The sequence below is a fragment of the Stereum hirsutum genome (genome assembly GCF_000264905.1).
Source record: "Stereum hirsutum FP-91666 SS1 unplaced genomic scaffold STEHIscaffold_8, whole genome shotgun sequence".
Taxonomy (NCBI): domain Eukaryota; kingdom Fungi; phylum Basidiomycota; class Agaricomycetes; order Russulales; family Stereaceae; genus Stereum; species Stereum hirsutum.
In genome coordinates, this window is record NW_006763138.1 from 677,247 (window position 1) to 694,323 (window position 17,077).

General features: G+C 51.2%; 7 protein-coding genes across 7 annotated transcripts; 5 read left to right on the top strand and 2 right to left on the bottom strand.

Moving 5' to 3' along the window:
- Nucleotides 1-252: 252 nt before the first annotated feature.
- On the top strand, nucleotides 253-408 carry STEHIDRAFT_24776 (uncharacterized protein; the record flags this gene model as incomplete). The annotated part of the gene is made up of 1 exon (XM_007304504.2): nucleotides 253-408. A coding segment is annotated over one exon (156 nt), but the record flags the coding sequence as incomplete, so codon positions are not given.
- A 778-nt stretch (nucleotides 409-1,186) lies between these two features.
- Nucleotides 1,187-2,698, top strand: STEHIDRAFT_58731 (uncharacterized protein; the record flags this gene model as incomplete). The annotated part of the gene is made up of 4 exons (XM_007304572.1): nucleotides 1,187-1,733; nucleotides 1,788-1,944; nucleotides 2,010-2,436; nucleotides 2,489-2,698. The coding sequence occupies 4 exons, from the start codon at nucleotides 1,187-1,189 to the stop codon at nucleotides 2,696-2,698; spliced, it is 1,341 nt and encodes a 446-aa protein (XP_007304634.1).
- Nucleotides 2,699-3,954: 1,256 nt separating this feature from the next.
- STEHIDRAFT_121928 (uncharacterized protein) lies at nucleotides 3,955-7,410 on the top strand. Its single transcript, XM_007304783.1, has 11 exons — nucleotides 3,955-4,033; nucleotides 4,217-4,403; nucleotides 4,481-4,621; nucleotides 4,679-4,858; nucleotides 4,946-5,011; nucleotides 5,068-5,631; nucleotides 5,693-5,753; nucleotides 5,812-6,092; nucleotides 6,175-6,249; nucleotides 6,382-6,758; nucleotides 6,822-7,410. Exons 3-11 carry the CDS (start codon nucleotides 4,576-4,578, stop codon nucleotides 6,849-6,851), a joined length of 1,680 nt encoding a protein of 559 aa, XP_007304845.1. The 5' UTR covers nucleotides 3,955-4,033; nucleotides 4,217-4,403; nucleotides 4,481-4,575; the 3' UTR covers nucleotides 6,852-7,410.
- A 307-nt stretch (nucleotides 7,411-7,717) lies between these two features.
- On the bottom strand, nucleotides 7,718-8,631 carry STEHIDRAFT_168968 (uncharacterized protein). The gene is made up of 5 exons (XM_007304784.1): nucleotides 8,511-8,631; nucleotides 8,325-8,425; nucleotides 8,222-8,261; nucleotides 8,034-8,152; nucleotides 7,718-7,943 (listed from the first exon to the last, which is right to left on the bottom strand). The coding sequence occupies exons 1-5, from the start codon at nucleotides 8,569-8,571 to the stop codon at nucleotides 7,872-7,874; spliced, it is 393 nt and encodes a 130-aa protein (XP_007304846.1). The 5' UTR covers nucleotides 8,572-8,631; the 3' UTR covers nucleotides 7,718-7,871.
- A 687-nt stretch (nucleotides 8,632-9,318) lies between these two features.
- STEHIDRAFT_121930 (MFS general substrate transporter) lies at nucleotides 9,319-12,807 on the top strand. Its single transcript, XM_007304785.1, has 13 exons — nucleotides 9,319-9,579; nucleotides 9,640-9,678; nucleotides 9,745-9,761; nucleotides 9,812-9,866; nucleotides 9,927-10,004; nucleotides 10,066-10,202; nucleotides 10,263-10,487; nucleotides 10,560-11,487; nucleotides 11,570-11,703; nucleotides 11,779-11,954; nucleotides 12,034-12,062; nucleotides 12,122-12,164; nucleotides 12,352-12,807. Exons 1-13 carry the CDS (start codon nucleotides 9,426-9,428, stop codon nucleotides 12,530-12,532), a joined length of 2,196 nt encoding a protein of 731 aa, XP_007304847.1. The 5' UTR covers nucleotides 9,319-9,425; the 3' UTR covers nucleotides 12,533-12,807.
- Nucleotides 12,808-13,649: 842 nt separating this feature from the next.
- Nucleotides 13,650-15,400, top strand: STEHIDRAFT_58644 (uncharacterized protein; the record flags this gene model as incomplete). The annotated part of the gene is made up of 9 exons (XM_007304564.1): nucleotides 13,650-13,800; nucleotides 13,881-14,028; nucleotides 14,150-14,207; nucleotides 14,260-14,283; nucleotides 14,336-14,595; nucleotides 14,679-14,694; nucleotides 14,755-14,921; nucleotides 14,988-15,048; nucleotides 15,119-15,400. The coding sequence occupies 9 exons, from the start codon at nucleotides 13,650-13,652 to the stop codon at nucleotides 15,398-15,400; spliced, it is 1,167 nt and encodes a 388-aa protein (XP_007304626.1).
- Nucleotides 15,401-15,460: 60 nt separating this feature from the next.
- STEHIDRAFT_98222 (NAD-P-binding protein) lies at nucleotides 15,461-16,949 on the bottom strand. The gene is made up of 3 exons (XM_007304786.1): nucleotides 16,599-16,949; nucleotides 15,743-16,439; nucleotides 15,461-15,679 (listed from the first exon to the last, which is right to left on the bottom strand). The coding sequence occupies exons 1-3, from the start codon at nucleotides 16,632-16,634 to the stop codon at nucleotides 15,561-15,563; spliced, it is 852 nt and encodes a 283-aa protein (XP_007304848.1). The 5' UTR covers nucleotides 16,635-16,949; the 3' UTR covers nucleotides 15,461-15,560.
- Nucleotides 16,950-17,077: the final 128 nt, after the last annotated feature.

Below are 17,077 nucleotides of genomic sequence, written 5' to 3' on the forward strand. Positions count from 1 at the left end.
TTTTGCTGAGGTCGAGCAATCATGCCACGCATACCCCTCAATCTCCTCCGTATATCTCTTCGCAATGCTTCCCTACCGGCTGCAGCATCTCGTATAGCACCTCGCACACCTTCCATCACCACAACTAGCCATACATTCTCTACCCGTGCTGCCTCATTCGCCCCTTCGGGCCCTTCACTACTCGGTACCTCCATCTTATCCCTTCTCTCGCGGTCAGCAGCACCTGCGCCAGTTTTTACGCCGCCAGGACAGCAACAAGTGCGACATAGGACGTTCGGTACGGAATACCAGCCTTCTCAGCGGAAGAGGAAGAACAAGCATGGGTTTTTGACGAGGAAGAGAACTGTGAATGGAAGGAAGATTTTGGCGAGGAGGAAGGCGAAGGGGAGAAAGATTCTGAGCCATTGATATGGTGTGCTTAAGCTCCTGTCTCGTTTTGCTGGTGGACTACAGGCTGATCGCGTGTGGGGTGGTATCTTGTAGTCCGCGACTCGAACTCTTGTTTTTGACGAACACGCTTTACGCGTGCGCTGTTGAGACTTCCTACTGCCTTGCCCAAATTTTACTTTAGGATGCACTTTCATCGTATTTGCCAGCATCGTAGTTCCTGAATGCTCAACTGTACAGGTTTCAGTTCGTATGGAGACAGAGCTTCCAATATGAGCACATTATTGGGACCTTGCCGCTCATATCCGTGCTTCAGGTCCGCTACATGCTCCAACGTACTGCTGTTCTACTGCCATATCACTGACGATTCTGTCACCAACGAAAATTTTGTAGTCTAAGTGAGGGTCCACAGTGTATCGTCTCTTGCATGCTGGTTGTAGATGAAAAGAAACCGTATCCGTGAGCATTGCACTATGGCAAGTTTCCCCATAGCTCTGCTCGCTAAGGGGCTATTCTCTTCTGAAAGAGCGACAGTAGATCTTTGCCATGTTGGGTGGAATGCTTGATGCATTCTGGAGCAAGCTCGACTTGAGCCCGACGGTCTTGGTCCGGAAACACATGAGCCGGAAGAGGCAGGATGAACGCGGGATATTCCGGAAGTGGCACGCGACGCGGGCGGGAAGGTTCAGACGTCGCCACCGCGTGCTCTTTCTCTTCACTTGACATCGACCATAACCACGCACGACCTGCCCACACTCATCGCAGACGCGCTCATCGCAGACAAACATAATCTCTTTGGATGTACCAACTAGGCCACCGTAATCTTACTCTAGTCCTGCTCGCTTTCGTCTCTGGCACCTACGCCCATCCCTTCGCCTGGCTTCACAGACCTACGGCATCCACCCAGGCAGATCGTGGATGGCTATGGCTTTGGACATGGGGCCAGGACGCCATGGTATCCATCGTTGATCGCTCGCCCGCCGTAACTTTTCTCTCTAGGCCTGCAGCGTTCGGTGCAGAATTGAATGATCCTCTCCTCGGATACGTCATTCCTCTCAACTCGTTTACGACCCCCTGCATACATGGTTCCGATGTCTCTACTACATCATTCAACCTGCCCAATACTCATCTATCGCCGAACCTTGGATGTCCCAAGCTCTGTATCCTAGGCGATAATATACCGGAGAAAGGAGAATCTTGGATTGCTTTGGTGCAAAGGGGGCAGTGCCAGTTTGTAGACAAAGCCAGGGAAGCACAGCGCTTAGGTGCTAGGGCTGTCGTTGTCGGTGGAGATGATCCGGATTTCGGTGGGAACCCAGACACGCTGGTGAACATGTACAGCCCAGGTGCGTTCATTTCTGTGGCTCATACCAGTGTCCATGCTCATGGCGTGCACACAGGGGACTCGTCGGACGTCAAGATCCCTGCGACTTTCGTCAAATACTCGGACTACGTGGAGTTATCGGCTCTGATAGCTGCCTCCAATACATCCCATAATGGTCTCAAGACCCTCTCACTTCTTGTTAGCTCCGAGTTCTCTGCGTGGCAGTGGTACTCGTACGTCATTACATCTTGTTCTACATACAGAGGTGCTTAACATACGTACATATTTATCTTCATAGTCCTCTGCTTACATTCCTGACTCTCCTCCTGGTACCTTCTTCTCTCACGTTCCTCACGCTTCTCATCCACCGCATCCGCCTCGCTCGTGCGGCGCAACGCGATCGTGCTCCAGAAGATATCGTTCACAGTCTTCCCTGGAGAGTCTGGACAGGTACAGGCTGGGAGAAACACGCCGGCACCGTTCCAGCCCAGGACCTTGATCCCGCATCTTCTCGAGACGACGATGCTGTCGAACGTGGTGAATCTCATCGCGTCCCCCCACAGCAGATAGAAGAGGATGAGGACCCCGCTTGGTTCCAATCTCAGGTGGAATGTGCCATATGCCTAGAAGAGTTCGTCAAGGGAGATCGAGTGCGTGTCTTGCCTTGCAAGCACATATTCCATCTGGACGAAGTTGACGTGTGGTTGATTGAGCGGAAGAAGCTGGTGAGTTACACCCTGACAATATTTGCGGACACATAGTAACCTTTTTCGTTAGTGCCCCGTATGCAAAGCAGACGTGACTCAGCCTCGACCTCCAGGCACCCATGCCACCACACAAACCGAGGAACCCCTTCAACGCCCAACGACCCCAGTTGAAGACCCTGCCGAATCTTCGACGTCTCCATTCCCCTCTCGCTCTACCTCATCCTCAGTCACTGAGCGGACGCCACTTCTCCAGAACAGCCCTTCCTCCGGTACCCTCTGACGTTGACAGTCGTGTTCATCATGGACTCCTACCTACCTCCCACACAGTGTATCATGCTTATTTTACTGATACCCCCGGGAATATTGTCGTGGTGGGCTCTGTGGTTTTCGTTTTTTCTTGTATGACAGTGTACGGTATCATCGACCATCTTGTGAATCCTAGTAACGTTATCGTCGGGTCGCTCCATTATTATTCGCTAAATCCTCTTAAATATTTTGTTGATCGGGTTTCGAGCACCCTTGGGACATGGACATGTCGTGGGTGTATCTCCTTCATCCTAGGCCAAGCTCTGCTGACGTATTCTGAGGCCTATTTAAGGAAAGTAAACAACATGAACGAGATATGAATCCATGCTGTTCGGTACGATTCCGGTGTCGTACAATGCGTACCAGGCGTCACTGTCCTTTATAACCTGCGTCTCCGTTCTACACTAGAACACTTGAGCATCATCTTCATTTCGATTGCCTCGTTTCACCGCGGATATGGGACAAGGTGGAAACTGATCTCTCAGCCTTATTGTGTTCCCCGGGAGCGTGCCTTCCAAATCCGGAATACACTTCGGTCTCAGCCTCTGCGGTCCGCGACCTTGTCCTCTGATTTGCGAGAGGTCCGGTTCCCTGATCTACGTTCTCATTCCACTCAGGTACGATTCCTATCCGTGCCGAAGGACTATATATCTGATCTCCGAGAACTATCAGCCCTCAACTCTCACCGGCGAGCAAGAAAACAATTGTGACTCGCCGAGGGGGCCGAAAGTGGACACCGCGCCACGCTGAGGTAACCTGGGCGAACTCTTCCTCGGGCTCTCAGTCTTATTGTCTTTTCTTCGTAGCACGCAAGTGGCGGCGCCGCATAGATCATTCGGACATTCCGTTCGAGATCCCTCTGCTCCCTTCGACATTCGAAACCGCTTTCTGCAGGTCGCCAGCTTATAACGGTGCAGGCCCGAACTTTAACTATGATCTGGACAAGATGGGATTGGACGGATTTTATTCTGCGTGGGCGTTTACTCCACATTCGTATGCAATATGAGCCGGAGAATGCGTGAGATGGGGGAAGTCTCGGTTCAAGTCGTCGGCACTGTTTTGTCCGTTCGTTAAGGACGTTCAGAACATACGCATATATCCGCCATGTGTTGACTCATCGTGGTCGAAAGCAACTTTGACCTTGAGCCTCGAGGCGGCTGCGACGGAGCAGCGAAAATACTTATATAGCTTCTCGACGTCGACTGACCACCCCTTCCCTTCTATCTCCCGTCGCTGCGACCCCTGCACTTGAGTCCTCGTACCTCAGCCCAACTGGGCACATAAACTACCAGAGCAACTCTTGTTTGAGGTAAGTAACCGAACCACTGAAACCTCCGTTCCTGTTTCTTTATTGTCATGTCATGCGGAGACGGAGTGTTCGTTGGCTTTCTTTTCGAAGTCAGCGCCGCAATCGTCGCTTAGCACTTGGATTAGCGCTGACGCAGGTGGCTCTCCCGCCCGGGTCTGGACAAATTATATTCGTGTTCGGAAGTGGGTGGAGAGGTTTCAGATCTCAAGATACGAAGGTGTCGCTGGCGTCCCGGTCTTGAACGAAATGCGCGCATGATTTCAGGACGATTCTTCCTGCTCTTGTTCTGCATGCTTCGGAATCGTCAGCCGGGCATATCTGATCTCTAATTTGACATTATTCCAAGCCTTCTTGCCCTTTCTTCTCTTGTGTAAGGTTCTACCCATCTGAATCTTGTTCTTGTGCGCGTAGAACAACAAGCGCTGATACTGACGATATATAATGCAGCGCTCCACGGTCCCTCGCTGACCCGCATAACTATTCGACCTTCGCCTTCTTGTCCAACCTTGGGACCCTTCGTCTTTCATTCGAACTCGTACACCATGGTGAGAAATCCTCCGTTCATCGTTCCTTCAGAGAAGCGACACAGTACGTACACTCCGTCACTTCTCCTTCCGTTTTTTCCAGCTGATGTGATTTATATAGGCAAACCCTGCAGATACTATCAGACGGGTTCGTGTGCTTTGTCCGCAGAGAAGTGCAACTTTGCGCACGTCAAAGAACTTAAACTCGTCGGTACTCCGGCAACGAAGCTGCCCTTGCACGTTGAGTCGAGGACTAGAGAAACAAAAAACCCTCAGCGCTATCATTCCCCTTTGAGTCAAGGTAGATCTTGTTCGTTCGGCCCTTCCTATATGCGCATTTCACCTTGCTATGCAGTATCCTGATGAACTCGTGTTATTTTTATCCTAGACCCAACTTCTGTCGCCCGTTTCCCTGGACACAGTATGGAAGAGTATCCCTTCTCTCCCTCACCATGTACGGTTTCCAGCTTGGCCCTTTCTTCCGTTTACTGAACTATTTCCATCATAAAGACCAATATCTTTCCTTCCCATCCCCCTATGCTGCATCACGCCCCCCACACTATATCCCGCCACAACGCTCTGCGCCGTCCTTCTCTCCCTTCTCCCCGATCAACAGCAACGCCCCTACAGCCGACATTGACACAGACACAGACGTCCCGAGCCTCGGCAGCACCTCTTCCCCCTCCGCTAAATCTAGTTCGCTCGCGGACACATACACAGACGGCGATGCTCCTTCTCCTCCCCGCACGCCAGATGCCTTCACTCATCTCTATTCCCCGGTAAGAATGACGACATGGCCTTCGATGCTCTCGCCGAGTTTCACTCCACACGAGGCGTCATTTTATTTCGTGCAACCCACCATTCAGGATCAGATGCGTGGATATGGACATGGACATGGAATGCAGACGGCGTATGTTGGACCAGTAAACCCCTATGCGCTATCGCCTGTGGGCTATGTTACATATCATGGACAAGCTGTGGGACATGGGTTTGGTGGCGCGGTTGATGGGTCTAAGGGTAACAGGGAAAGACAAGATGCAATCCCAGTCAGTAAAAAAGCTAGAGCATACAAAAGTAGGTCATCACCGCCACCGTATCTTGAATATACTTATTTATTATTGGTCACCTCTCGCAGCTAAGCAGTGTAAATTCTTCAGGAAAGATGGAACGTGTCCCAAGGGCGACCAATGTACTTTGTGTGTATCGTATTTACCATTCGCACCAGTCTCGCGAGGCACTCATACTTCGTTGTAGCATCCACGAACGCCGTTTCCGTCCCGAAAGACCACCACAACCGCGCCTTCCTTCGCCTACAACACCTACGACCGCCTCTCCCTTGACATCGACCTCCACGGATTCAACTTTATCCTCTTCGTCCCTCCGTACACCGACCACAGCTTCCAGCGTGACCGCTACCGTTAACCCTCCTGAACTTCCCCAGAAGCCACTTTCCAGCCTCGAGGAGATGCACGCGAAGGGTTTGTTTCCCATTACATGGAGGGTCATCGGTGGAGGTGTGACGCTAGGCGGACGACGTAAGCCCATTATTGTTTTCTAGCTTCAATCCCGATGTGTTTGCTTATCCCGTGATTCGGGTCTCTTTTCTCTTGTTCGCAGGCGAAGTATGTCCAAGGCTTGTGGAAGGACACTGTCCCGATGGAGACGATTGTCGCTTCTTTCATCCCGATCCAGGTAAGTCTTAGTCTCAATCCGTGCACTCTCACCCCCTATTGTCTTCTTCCTTCACACTCATGCTTCATATCACATCATCTTGTCACATCGAAATATGATCCTGATTCTTCCCTTCATTCTCTTCCTCCCAAGATGAACTACCATATTCCTCCGCACCGGTCTCCATCGATCCTCCGTTCGAGGACGACTGGACAAAAACTCCCAAGCCGCATGCCATCCATTCTCCTTCACTTAGTAACACTACTTCCACATGTAACAAGTTCAGTGGACATAGTTACACCACCAGCTTGAATTCCGACAAGCAGATGCCAGGCAAACCATCCGCGGGCCTCTCCATCGCCATTCCGGCTCAACCAAACTATCTCCCTGACGTATCGCCTACTATCTTCCGAGGTCAGGTTGCCGAGCGACTCGGAATGCTTAGGAGTACCATTGGTGGTATCAATGGGGTTGAAAGACCTCATTCGACGCCGCCTTCACTGGTGATGAGCCCTGGTCGGGTATTGTCGGTGAGTTATTTCTATACTCAATGTCTTTTTATGCCCCAGGGAGCTGATTTGTCTGGTGAATAGCCTGTGTCACTCGAGAGCCCGTACCCATAGACATTATACACAACCATGACCGCTCCATACCATATCTATTACTTTGTGCCACCAGCGTCGCCCACCGGATATCCTCGCTTCTATTCTCGTCTTGACCCCGTTACTTCGCTTCACGAACAATCTTTCCGGCACCTCTTCTCATCGCCGCTCGCGTATCTATCTACTCGATGGACTCCTTTCTACAACTGCTATCCTCTGTTGTTTCTTCCTTGCATCTCCCCGGGTTCTGTGTACGATTTTTATCTACTTACTCGAGGGCTTCCTCTTTGTTTGCATCGGTCGTAGATGGGTTCGCCGTTCCTACTCATGCTTCACGCTTGTTTTCGCTTGCCTACGTGCTTATACCTTTCCGTCACTTATAAACCCATAACGCATCTTTCGACCTTCTTCACCTATTCGATATCCTCTTCCCTTCGGCCTTCTTGCATCTCTACTTTGACCTTCTTGCCTCTCCACCTTCCTGCGGTACCACTCTCCTCTGTCTTCGATTCGTCGTGTTCCGTCTTGTTTTTGGTGCATCGTATTTTTGGGTCGGTCACCCCAGGCCGCCCGTGTCGCCCTATCGAGACGAATACATAATTAATCTATGGACTTTTGGTAGCTTGCCCTCTCGCCGTCGGAGGCCGTCGGTCAACGATTTGACTCGGGCCCCAAATTGCAATGATGTAGTCATAAGACGCGGGAGTTTGGATCCAATAATACGCACGGCGGGTGAGCGATCATGATGTTGAGGAGAGAACGAAACTCTCGAGTGGTGTAGCGGATTGTGGGGTTACATGACGTCAATAAAGTCGCTGTACCCACACGATTTTCTGTCGGATATCCCACAATACTGCACAACGATTCGTTGAGACAAAAGCACAAACAAGGTTCATTCAGGGCGTCCGTCCATACGCAATGAGAAGTACACGTAGACATCATAGAATAGCAGGCATGAAGAGGCGGAGGGCCGGGATGGGGGTAGTTAAGGGATAAGAAGATCGAAGGGCGTAAAGCAGGTGGTATCGAGACACCCTATCCTCAAGGTACAGGGGAATCAAGTCGTAGGATGACGGCTGGCGCACGCTTAGCAGCACATCTCGCAAGGGCAGCCTAAGAGTAGAAAGTGACGTCAGCAAATAATGCAAGTAAGAGCAAGGAACGGTGGTGTTGAAGGGAGCAGATGTGGGAGAGTCCACGTACAGATGATGTCCGCGCAGCATTCGCAGCAATCCTGAGTACGGAGAAATTGATGTGATTAGTTGGAACGTGCGTGGAAAACACGAGGGCAAAAGTGGAACGAGGTCTGACCTTGCAGCATTCTGCATGAGGAAATGAATATTAGCGACGTAGCCCCTTTGGTAGTGGTAAATAAATGGCGAGAGACTTACCGAAGCAGAGGAAGCACTCGATGAGACCGAGGAAGCAGTCCTGCATCACGACGACGAGGCTCAGAAACGACAATTTGATGCATCATTATGTTTTGGAACTCACCCTGCCGGCACCTCCACCACGGAGACGAGAGGCCTTGTGCTGATGGTGATGCTCGTGCTCAGCCTGTTGAGAGTTGGCAGGGGCAGCGGGGTTCATGGCATCTAAGCGTCAACAAGAGCACAGGTCGCAAAACGTGTGAATACCTCAAGAGCCGTGCATTTCAATACCAGCAATGCGAGGACATACTCATTTGAATGGCAGCCTGGGGCTGAGCGGCGACGGGGGCGGGCTTAGAGACGGCGTCCATTGTGTTTGTGTTTTGTGAAAGTCGGGAGAGAGTTTGTTGTCGTGGAGGGAAAGAGGAGCTGCGGGAACGTCTGAGGCCAATGATCCGGTATATATAGTCGAGAAGGCGTGCAACCAGCGCTGTGGAAAGGGTTACATCACGGGCTAAAAATAGCAAACGGTTCGCAGGGGTTCGTCGTCACCGCCAGGCCCGCCAGCTCCGGCTTTGACTGTGCGGTTTTTGAAGATGGCCAGAGCCGCTCAGAGCTCCTAGACAGCATAAAAAATCCTAGGTTACCACATATTTCGGCAGAGCAGCTCGAGGGCACTGGTTTCCGAGTCGATAGGGGCTGCGCATGCCCACTTGAAACATAGCGGTTGTGACCCGCGTCGGCGCCTCCTCAGTTCCCGGAGAGCTCAGAAAGGAGGAAATGGACGCTCCCCAAGACGCGGCTTAGAAGAGTCTGAAGGCGGATTTTAGTAGAATCCGATTTATCCATGCAGGTCGAGAACCAGAGGAATGGGCTATGCCGTAGAAAGTAAGCGGTGCAGATCGAATGCAAAGTGTAAGGAAGCCAGAAATGGATATCCGTGCGATTTTGGCCATCATCTACAGCGACGACCACAGTACTCTCGACAGTGACGAGGTGGAGGTCAGGAAGAAAGCGAGGTCTGCCTTGGGTTCTTGGCAATTGTCACAAACTCACTCGCTGACTGATCGAGTGATACCTCAACGCAATACGAACCCAAATGTGCGACGCGGCCTTTCGTCAAACTCGCCTCCCAGCACGTAGTACTTACGCCGCCCGAACTACGTATAGACGGTTCGGGCTGACTACCTCCCTTCCAAATCATATAAAGTCCGGACTTTAGGCCATGTCCTTTATCACGCCCCGTGCTTCCGGTCTTTGGGACGTCGACGTTGATCAGGAGGAGAGTATGGGCAGCTTTTCAGACGACCCAGAGGCTATAGGCAGCGAAGATGACGGCCGCACGCCCCTGGACAAAACTATTGATAGGATCGGCATGGGTGTGTACGTTTATTTCCTGGTGCATTGGACCGTGCTAATTATTGTGTGCGACGATACAGGCCAGTATCAGTGGACCCTGCTCTCATTATGCGGCTTTGGTGAGTCTTGAACGTGTTACGCTCAGTGAAGCACTCGAGACGATAGATGGGACGCGTTTTCCAAAGGTTGGATGGCCGATAATGTGAGTTAATCCTTTTATCTTGCTTCAAGCCAACGACCTGACGCTTTCAGATGTGGCTACAAGCGGTCGCCATAATCCTCCCCCGTGTGCAGAGGCACTACGCTGGTACGCCCCTCATCGTATTTATCCTAGCACCATTACCACTTATATGGACACCTATGACAGTGCCGGACAGCTATATTGGCACCCTCTCTTCATCCATGTTTGCTGGAATGATGTTTGGTGCGGTAGGATGGGGTACATGTGTGTCTATTCCCTCACATCATACTGAGGTTCATACTTATGCCATGGTCTGAATAACCAGGTTCCGATCTCATGGGGCGTTCAACAGCGTTTAACGCTACTCTATTCTTCACCGCTGTATTTGGTCTCGTAGCATCTTTTGCGAATACATTCACGCTCCTATGCATATCCCTGTTCCTCCTTGGCAGCTCCGTTGGCGTATGTTCACCCAACCTTTCACATTATCTCGTTCATGGCAGCTAATACATGATCATAAAGGGTTCTATGCCTACGGACGGGACATTACTGCTTGAGCACATGCCCCAAGGCAAAGAATACCTTGTCACCGCACTCTCCGTGTTCTTCTCCTTTGGGGCTGTCTTAGCCGCCTTCGTCGCTCTGGCCACAGTACCACACAACTCCTGCCCTCCATTACCAGCCGAATGCGACGTCCTCACAGAAAATCAAGGCTGGCGGTATACCCTCATGACCTTGGGCCTTATCGTACGTCACCAAATTGAAACATCCTCACACCTTGTTTGGTATATTGAATGCTCTATATGACCTTCCCAACAGACTCTCACTATGTTCGTCGCCCGCATGGTTTTCTTTCGCCTGCATGAATCTCCACGATACCTTGTCCACGCTGGGCGTCCACAAGAGGCACTCGTCTCGCTACAATTGATATCTCGCTTTAATGGCTCTGAACTCACTCTTGATCTGGACGACGTAGAAGATCATCGTGCACCACAGGCTTCGTCTTCTGACAGACAACAGTCTGGCACTTCAGGCGAAAGCGCCCCATTCCTCTCGAATGGAGACGACGGAGACATCGACGAACACAGCCCTCTAAACACGGGCGTGAAGGGTAGCCCCAAGGGAATGGGAGAGACATTGTTCGACGCGGATGGAAATAATGCGTATTTCGCCAGCGGGGTGAATAATCATACACCTTCCGGGAATTCCACACCTACGCAAAGTTCTCCAAACTCCGCACCCACTTTATCATCACAAGGCATTCCCGCGTACTCCGCTACGACTGTATCGCCGATGGTGCTTGGCGGATACCACTATCAAACGCCCTCTGAGGAGCATGCCCCCCGACCGCGGACGGCCTCCCATGCTTCCAGCGCTCCGGCAAACACCAACACCTTCAAACCCGACTCTCACTCACAAACATCTTCACACCTCGACGACGAGACAGTCTTTGCAGAGGACTCAGATCCTATTCCCGCACGCCACGCTCGCCCGCCCCTCCGTAGCGCAGGTCGTACATCTCGCACTCGATTCTCCGCCGCCGACCTGCGTGCCTCTAGGGGCTCGTTCTACGATGTTGCTGTAAAGAAGGGAGGAGGGTTCTGTTGCGGATGGTGGTGGTGGAGGGTGCCAATCAAAGTAAGAGCACCTGTGGAGGCCTGGTTTGACCGATTCGGAATGGTGCTGGCACCAGAGTGGCTTCGAACGACACTATTGGTCTGGGGTGCATGGTTTGGGATGTCATTGGGTAAGTGTCTCTTGATGTTTATTCACTTTTCTTTGCGAGGATAAGATTGGGGGCACTGAAATTATCGAATGGGATTTAACAGCGTACACGATGTTCAACGTGTATCTGCCGAAGTTATTGGAGGCGAGATCGGCAGCAGGAGCAGCACCAAAAACTCTGGAGGGGACATTATGGGACGTCGTGATATTCACCCTTGGAGGTTGTCCAGGTGCCGTGGTAGGTCTTTGTTCTCAGTGCTATCGGTTTCTCACTCTTCTTGACACCAGCAGCTCACTCCATGTCGTTTTGCAGCTCGGCGCCTACCTCGTCGAGTCCCCACTCGGTCGACGTTGGAGTCTCGCAGGCAGCACCTTCGTGACTGCATTATTCTGTATCATGTTCGTAGTCGTGGATGGCCAATTCGCGATTACGGCGAGTACGGTGGGCATCAGTTTGAGTGCGACGGCGATGTGGGCCGTTTTGTATGGGTGAGAAGCTTCTTTTAATGAGATCTTCAGGTACAGATCAGTCGCTCTAATATTGGAACATTTTTTGTGACATTTTTAGGTGGACGCCAGAGATCTTTGGCACGAAAGGTACATTGTCTATGTTTTCTGGCGTGAGCAGTATGAAACTCACTGCCCTAATTGTGCAGTGCGAGGGACTGCATGTGGGACCGCATCTGCTCTCTCCCGAATGTTCGTACAACTCCATATCTTTTGCCTCTCGTTTGATTGACGTGCTCGCTCCTCCATGCACCCACAACGCTCGAATTCCAAATTCCCACGATGCTGATCCTCCACCGCTAACCGCCACACCAAACTTCCCTCCCCACGACGTTCACGAATACTCGCTGGACCATGTTCGAAATGTCGCAATCATCAGAGGCGGCATGATCGCACCCATACTCGGCGGAATACTTCTCATGATCAAAACTTCGTTCCCCGTCTATACCTCCGTTGTGGTCCTTGCTCTCTCCGGCGTCTGTGTCTTATTTCTGAGCGAGAACGCCGGAAATACGAAGGAGAAGGGTAAAGGGAGAGAAGGTCCATCGTTGATGCATTGATATTGATCAATGGTCTCGACCTTTTCGGTGTATTGGGTGATCCCGGCCTGGGTGGCAGAGCCTCTTTCTTCTCTGGAAGAGGCACTAGAATCCTTGCTCAGGCATAGAGGCCCATGTTATCGAGCTGTTATTGCTGTGGCTGCTCGGTGAAACTCGCACAACGAATCGTTGCGTCGCGGAGCCTGTGCGGCATGTTCCTTGCAAAACTGTATATTTAGATATGTATCAACAATTTCTTGATGACCTGGGGATGTCCGAATGGATGCTCGGGTGACTGTTTTACCAAGCTATCTCTGCTTCAGCTGGCTTTCGTTATCACGAAAGCCGTGTACTCAAAGGCTCGTCTCCATTCTCCTCGGATGATCCCACCTGTTAGCGTAGACGAGGATCGTCGTGCGGGTCGACCACATCGACGCTTAGAACCTTAGCGGAGTTCACTATGACTTCCTCTCCAGTGACCCGAATTGTTTTCTGCGGACCACTTCTACTCATTGGTGCACAATCATGTAGCTCCTACCGACGCTATTTCCTTGTCTTCGGTGAACGCAAATAGGTGCGTATCTTTTAATATAATGTCCTTCCTGCACACACAGGTGGTACCTTGGCGCTTGCATCCTTCCACATTTTCCCCGCAAGGTTTGTAAGTCCGTGTCCGCAAAAGACCGATTGTAACCACGACTGCCCTTCCTGCATGTATGGAGGGTATGCGGCTCAGTTTGGGCGAAGTGCCAGTTATCGGACGGGTTCTCTAAGAGCGTACTCATGCTCGTTCAAAGGGGAACCATAGTCCACATAGAATGGGGTAATGCATAGATGCCTTGTGGAAAAAGCTTAATGGTGTACGTCCCTCAATATTTATTGAAGACGTGAATGTGGTCAGAGGCTAACATATATTATTGGGCGTGTTTTTAGCTGTGCTGATGCTGCTGCCGCGCTCTACAAGCGTTGTGACATCGACAGAGATCTCCTCACGCTGACGGAAACAGTGTGAGCTATTCCGATGATAGTGCCTCAACTTCGATGAATTCCTCCGCCCCATATAAGCTCGACCACTCTAGCTGCTCGATACTCCGCCGACCTCTGTCCCTTCGCCCATAGCACGACTCCCAAAGATATCATGAACAGCGCCTTGATCTGGCTGTCTACCGTCTCATTTTTGCTCACAGTAGTACGAGGATCCTCGAGCTACTCCGTTGTTCGCGAATATTCTGGCCAAACATTCTTCGACCGGTGGACTCAGTTTGGAAGCTGGGATAACTTGACGAACGGTACGTTCTTCCATCCTTCAGCATGAAGATCGACAACATTTTATCCAAGGCCCTGCTGATCTTTTCCCTGTCCACTGTAGGCAACGCAAATTTCTTAGACCAACAGGCCGCTGTTTCTGAGCGCCTCATCTACACTGACGGTGATGGGCGAGCCGTCATCAAGGTGGACAATACCAGCGTCGTGTCTGCACCGTCGGACCGTAACTCGGTGCGAACCTTCGTATATTCGTTCTGACTACAGACTGATACTTCTGTATTCAGATTCGCATGACTAGCATCGATTCGTGAGCAAAATTTCCTACTGAACTATAAACCGATGAACGTTACATTGTTAAGCCCGCGTATACAGATACTCAATCGGGACGTTGTGGGTCGTCGATGTTGCTCATCTACCCTTTGGATGTTCGGTGCGTCGACTACCGTCGCTCTGACTGAGCGTAGCTCTGACTGGTTTGATAGGTTTGGCCGTCCATATGGACCACAGTATGCCCTCATATTATTTCTTCCTCTCAATGGCATGCCAACCACTGTTCAGGGAACTGAATGGCCCTCGCATGGAGAAATTGACATCATCGAGGGCGTCAACCTAATGCCTAACAATGAATACTCCCTCCATGCCAATCCTGGCTTCGCCGTCCCAGGGAATTCCTCGCAGACCGGTAAATTCCTCACAACCGATTGCTCACAAGGGAATGGATGTGCCATCAACGAGACGGCCCCGAATAGCTTCGGGGAAGGTTTCGCACAGAATGGTGGTGGCGTCTGGGCAGCACAGTTCGATACTTCTGGGATCTTGTGGGTTCAATCTCGGGGTTTTTTGTGTCGCGGCCAAAGACTCACGGTCGTGTTTGTTCTGCCCCAAAACTGGGTGGTCACAGCATTTGGTTCTGGAGCGTAAGCCGTTCAAGGATCTCAGACGACCATGTAGAAACTTAATCTCGATCCACATACTAGCGAGGCAATATTCCTGTATCAATCTTGAATTCAACATCGACATCCGACTTGTCCATATCAGAGTGGGGTACCCCCTCAGCTGCATACCTACCGTCCTCCACCTCGGATATCGCGGATACATTTGGGGATCAACAGCTTGTAATTGATATCACCCTGTGTGGTGACTGGTGCGCCCGACCTTTCTCATCCTCGCGTCCATACTTGTCTAGTCACTGACAGCGATTGTCCACAAGGGCTGGCCTTGGTACATTCTATAATGCAACTTGTGGTAGCCTGGGAAGAACGGGACTATGTGTAAATTCATCTACTTCGTTGTCGCTCTTTCTGCGAGCGGTATTGTCTCATTCACACCCTTTTTTCATAGTATAACGATACTGTCATTGGCGACGGTGCAAACTTCGATGACGCATTCTTCGAGATCAACTACCTGCGCGCTTACTCAAATGGCGTCGTCGAACCATCTGCCGCGGTGACGGGAACCAGTACGGCTTCTCTCAATGTAGGTTCTCCACAAAACCTGCCCACGGTATTACCAGACTCTTCGACAAGTGGCGCGGCTTCTATGTTTTTCTCTCGCTGGATGTATGTCGTGGTCATGGGAGGGGGAATAATGAGCGTTGGCATATCTGGCCTAGGCTTCATGTAGATATTGTAGAGGGCATACGAATGCGTCTAATTCAAATGCCTTCTCACGGTTCTGGGGGCGAAGCTCTGAATACCTGCTAACGTTCGACTCTGAGTCTCTTTCAAGTCCGAAGGGATTGACCATATACAACTCCTCAACACATTTACCTCTTCTCCCTGCACTACCACATTTGCACCTTACCAGCCCCCCTGCTGTTGTAACTGTCATTAGCCCAAAACCGACCAGTCACACCGCCAAGATCCTCGAAGGCTAGCCTGACTGGTATTATCGCCCCGTCATCTACGTGAATGAACGCATGTTACTACTTTCGTCGAATGAATTCAATTATGCTGAAGAGCCTACCAGGAGATTTAGATGCACGCCCCACCACATTTCCCATATCTGTACTAACCCACCCGGGGCAACAGCAATTGATGACGAGATCCGGATGCTCCCTCGCCAAAATTGCTGTCGCAGCATTGACACAAGCCTTGCTAAAGCCATACGACCTCATCCGCCCTCCGAACCCCTTCTCCTTCTCTTTTCCTTCCTCCGCCGCCTTTTCAAACTGTCTTGCGAGTTCCTCTAACTGATCAAACGTCATGTCCTCACGTGAGCTTCGAAATCTCCGTTGAACTTCGGAGGAGTAAGGCGACAGCATGGACCCAAAGGCGGACGAGAGGTTGACGATGCGCGATCCGGAGGGCATCAGCCCGCTCTGAATGAGCTTCTGGCAAACATTCAGCGTCCCGCGATAATTGACGTCGAGCGTTTTCTTCGCGTTCTGTGCGGTGTACATCTTGTGGTCGTATTCCACAGCCGCATTGTTGATGAGCACACCGACTTCGCCGTCTTCGTGAGTCTTCTTGATGTGGGACAGAAGGTCGTCGATACTTTGGTCGGAGGATATGTCGAGTTTATGGTAGACGATCTTCGCGGTGGAGGTAGGGGGCAGGCCGAGGTCGTGTCCACCTCTAGACGTAGCGTATAGCACTACTGGAGGGGATATGGCTGGTCGTCTGGCGATGTTTGTACATATAGCTCGTCCTATACCACGATTCTGAAATGGATATATAGATCAGCAAGAAAGTATGCAGTCAATGCTTTGACGTCGAGTCCCTCGAGCGGATGACAATATAAGTACTGTGGGAGCGATGGATGCTTGTAGGTCCGAATGTAGATGGGCAGCTTTATCAACCACCAAGTGATGCGGACTCACCGATCCCGTTACAATTGCTATGGTAGCTTTCGCCATTCCGTATTACCACTGATAGTGGATGCGAGGGATCTAGGGGAGTGGTGAATAGCGTTTCGATCACGGTTGGATGAGCGCAATTCCAAGTGGAGGGAAATTTCGCCCACAGCAGCTGATATATATATACTGCCCAAGCGGATGTTGAGTGGGTCGTAGTGGACCTCGGTCTCCGCTTGGACCCACGCCTCATTGAGGACAGTATTGACGAGTGCATTGGGGCGTATAGGCTCCTAACACGCCGTTGTAGCTCGTTCCACGATGCGACAATGACCCGGTGATTGGAACAAGTTTAGACTCTGGGTACATAAAGCCGGCGATCACTTAACAGTGGCTCGAACCCTCGCTTCAAGCGAGTCATTACATCCACTTATGCAACTGATGTTGTTCTAAGCATGCAAGGATTACAACGAACATACTAGGTGGATCGAGCTGCGTTAGTCAGT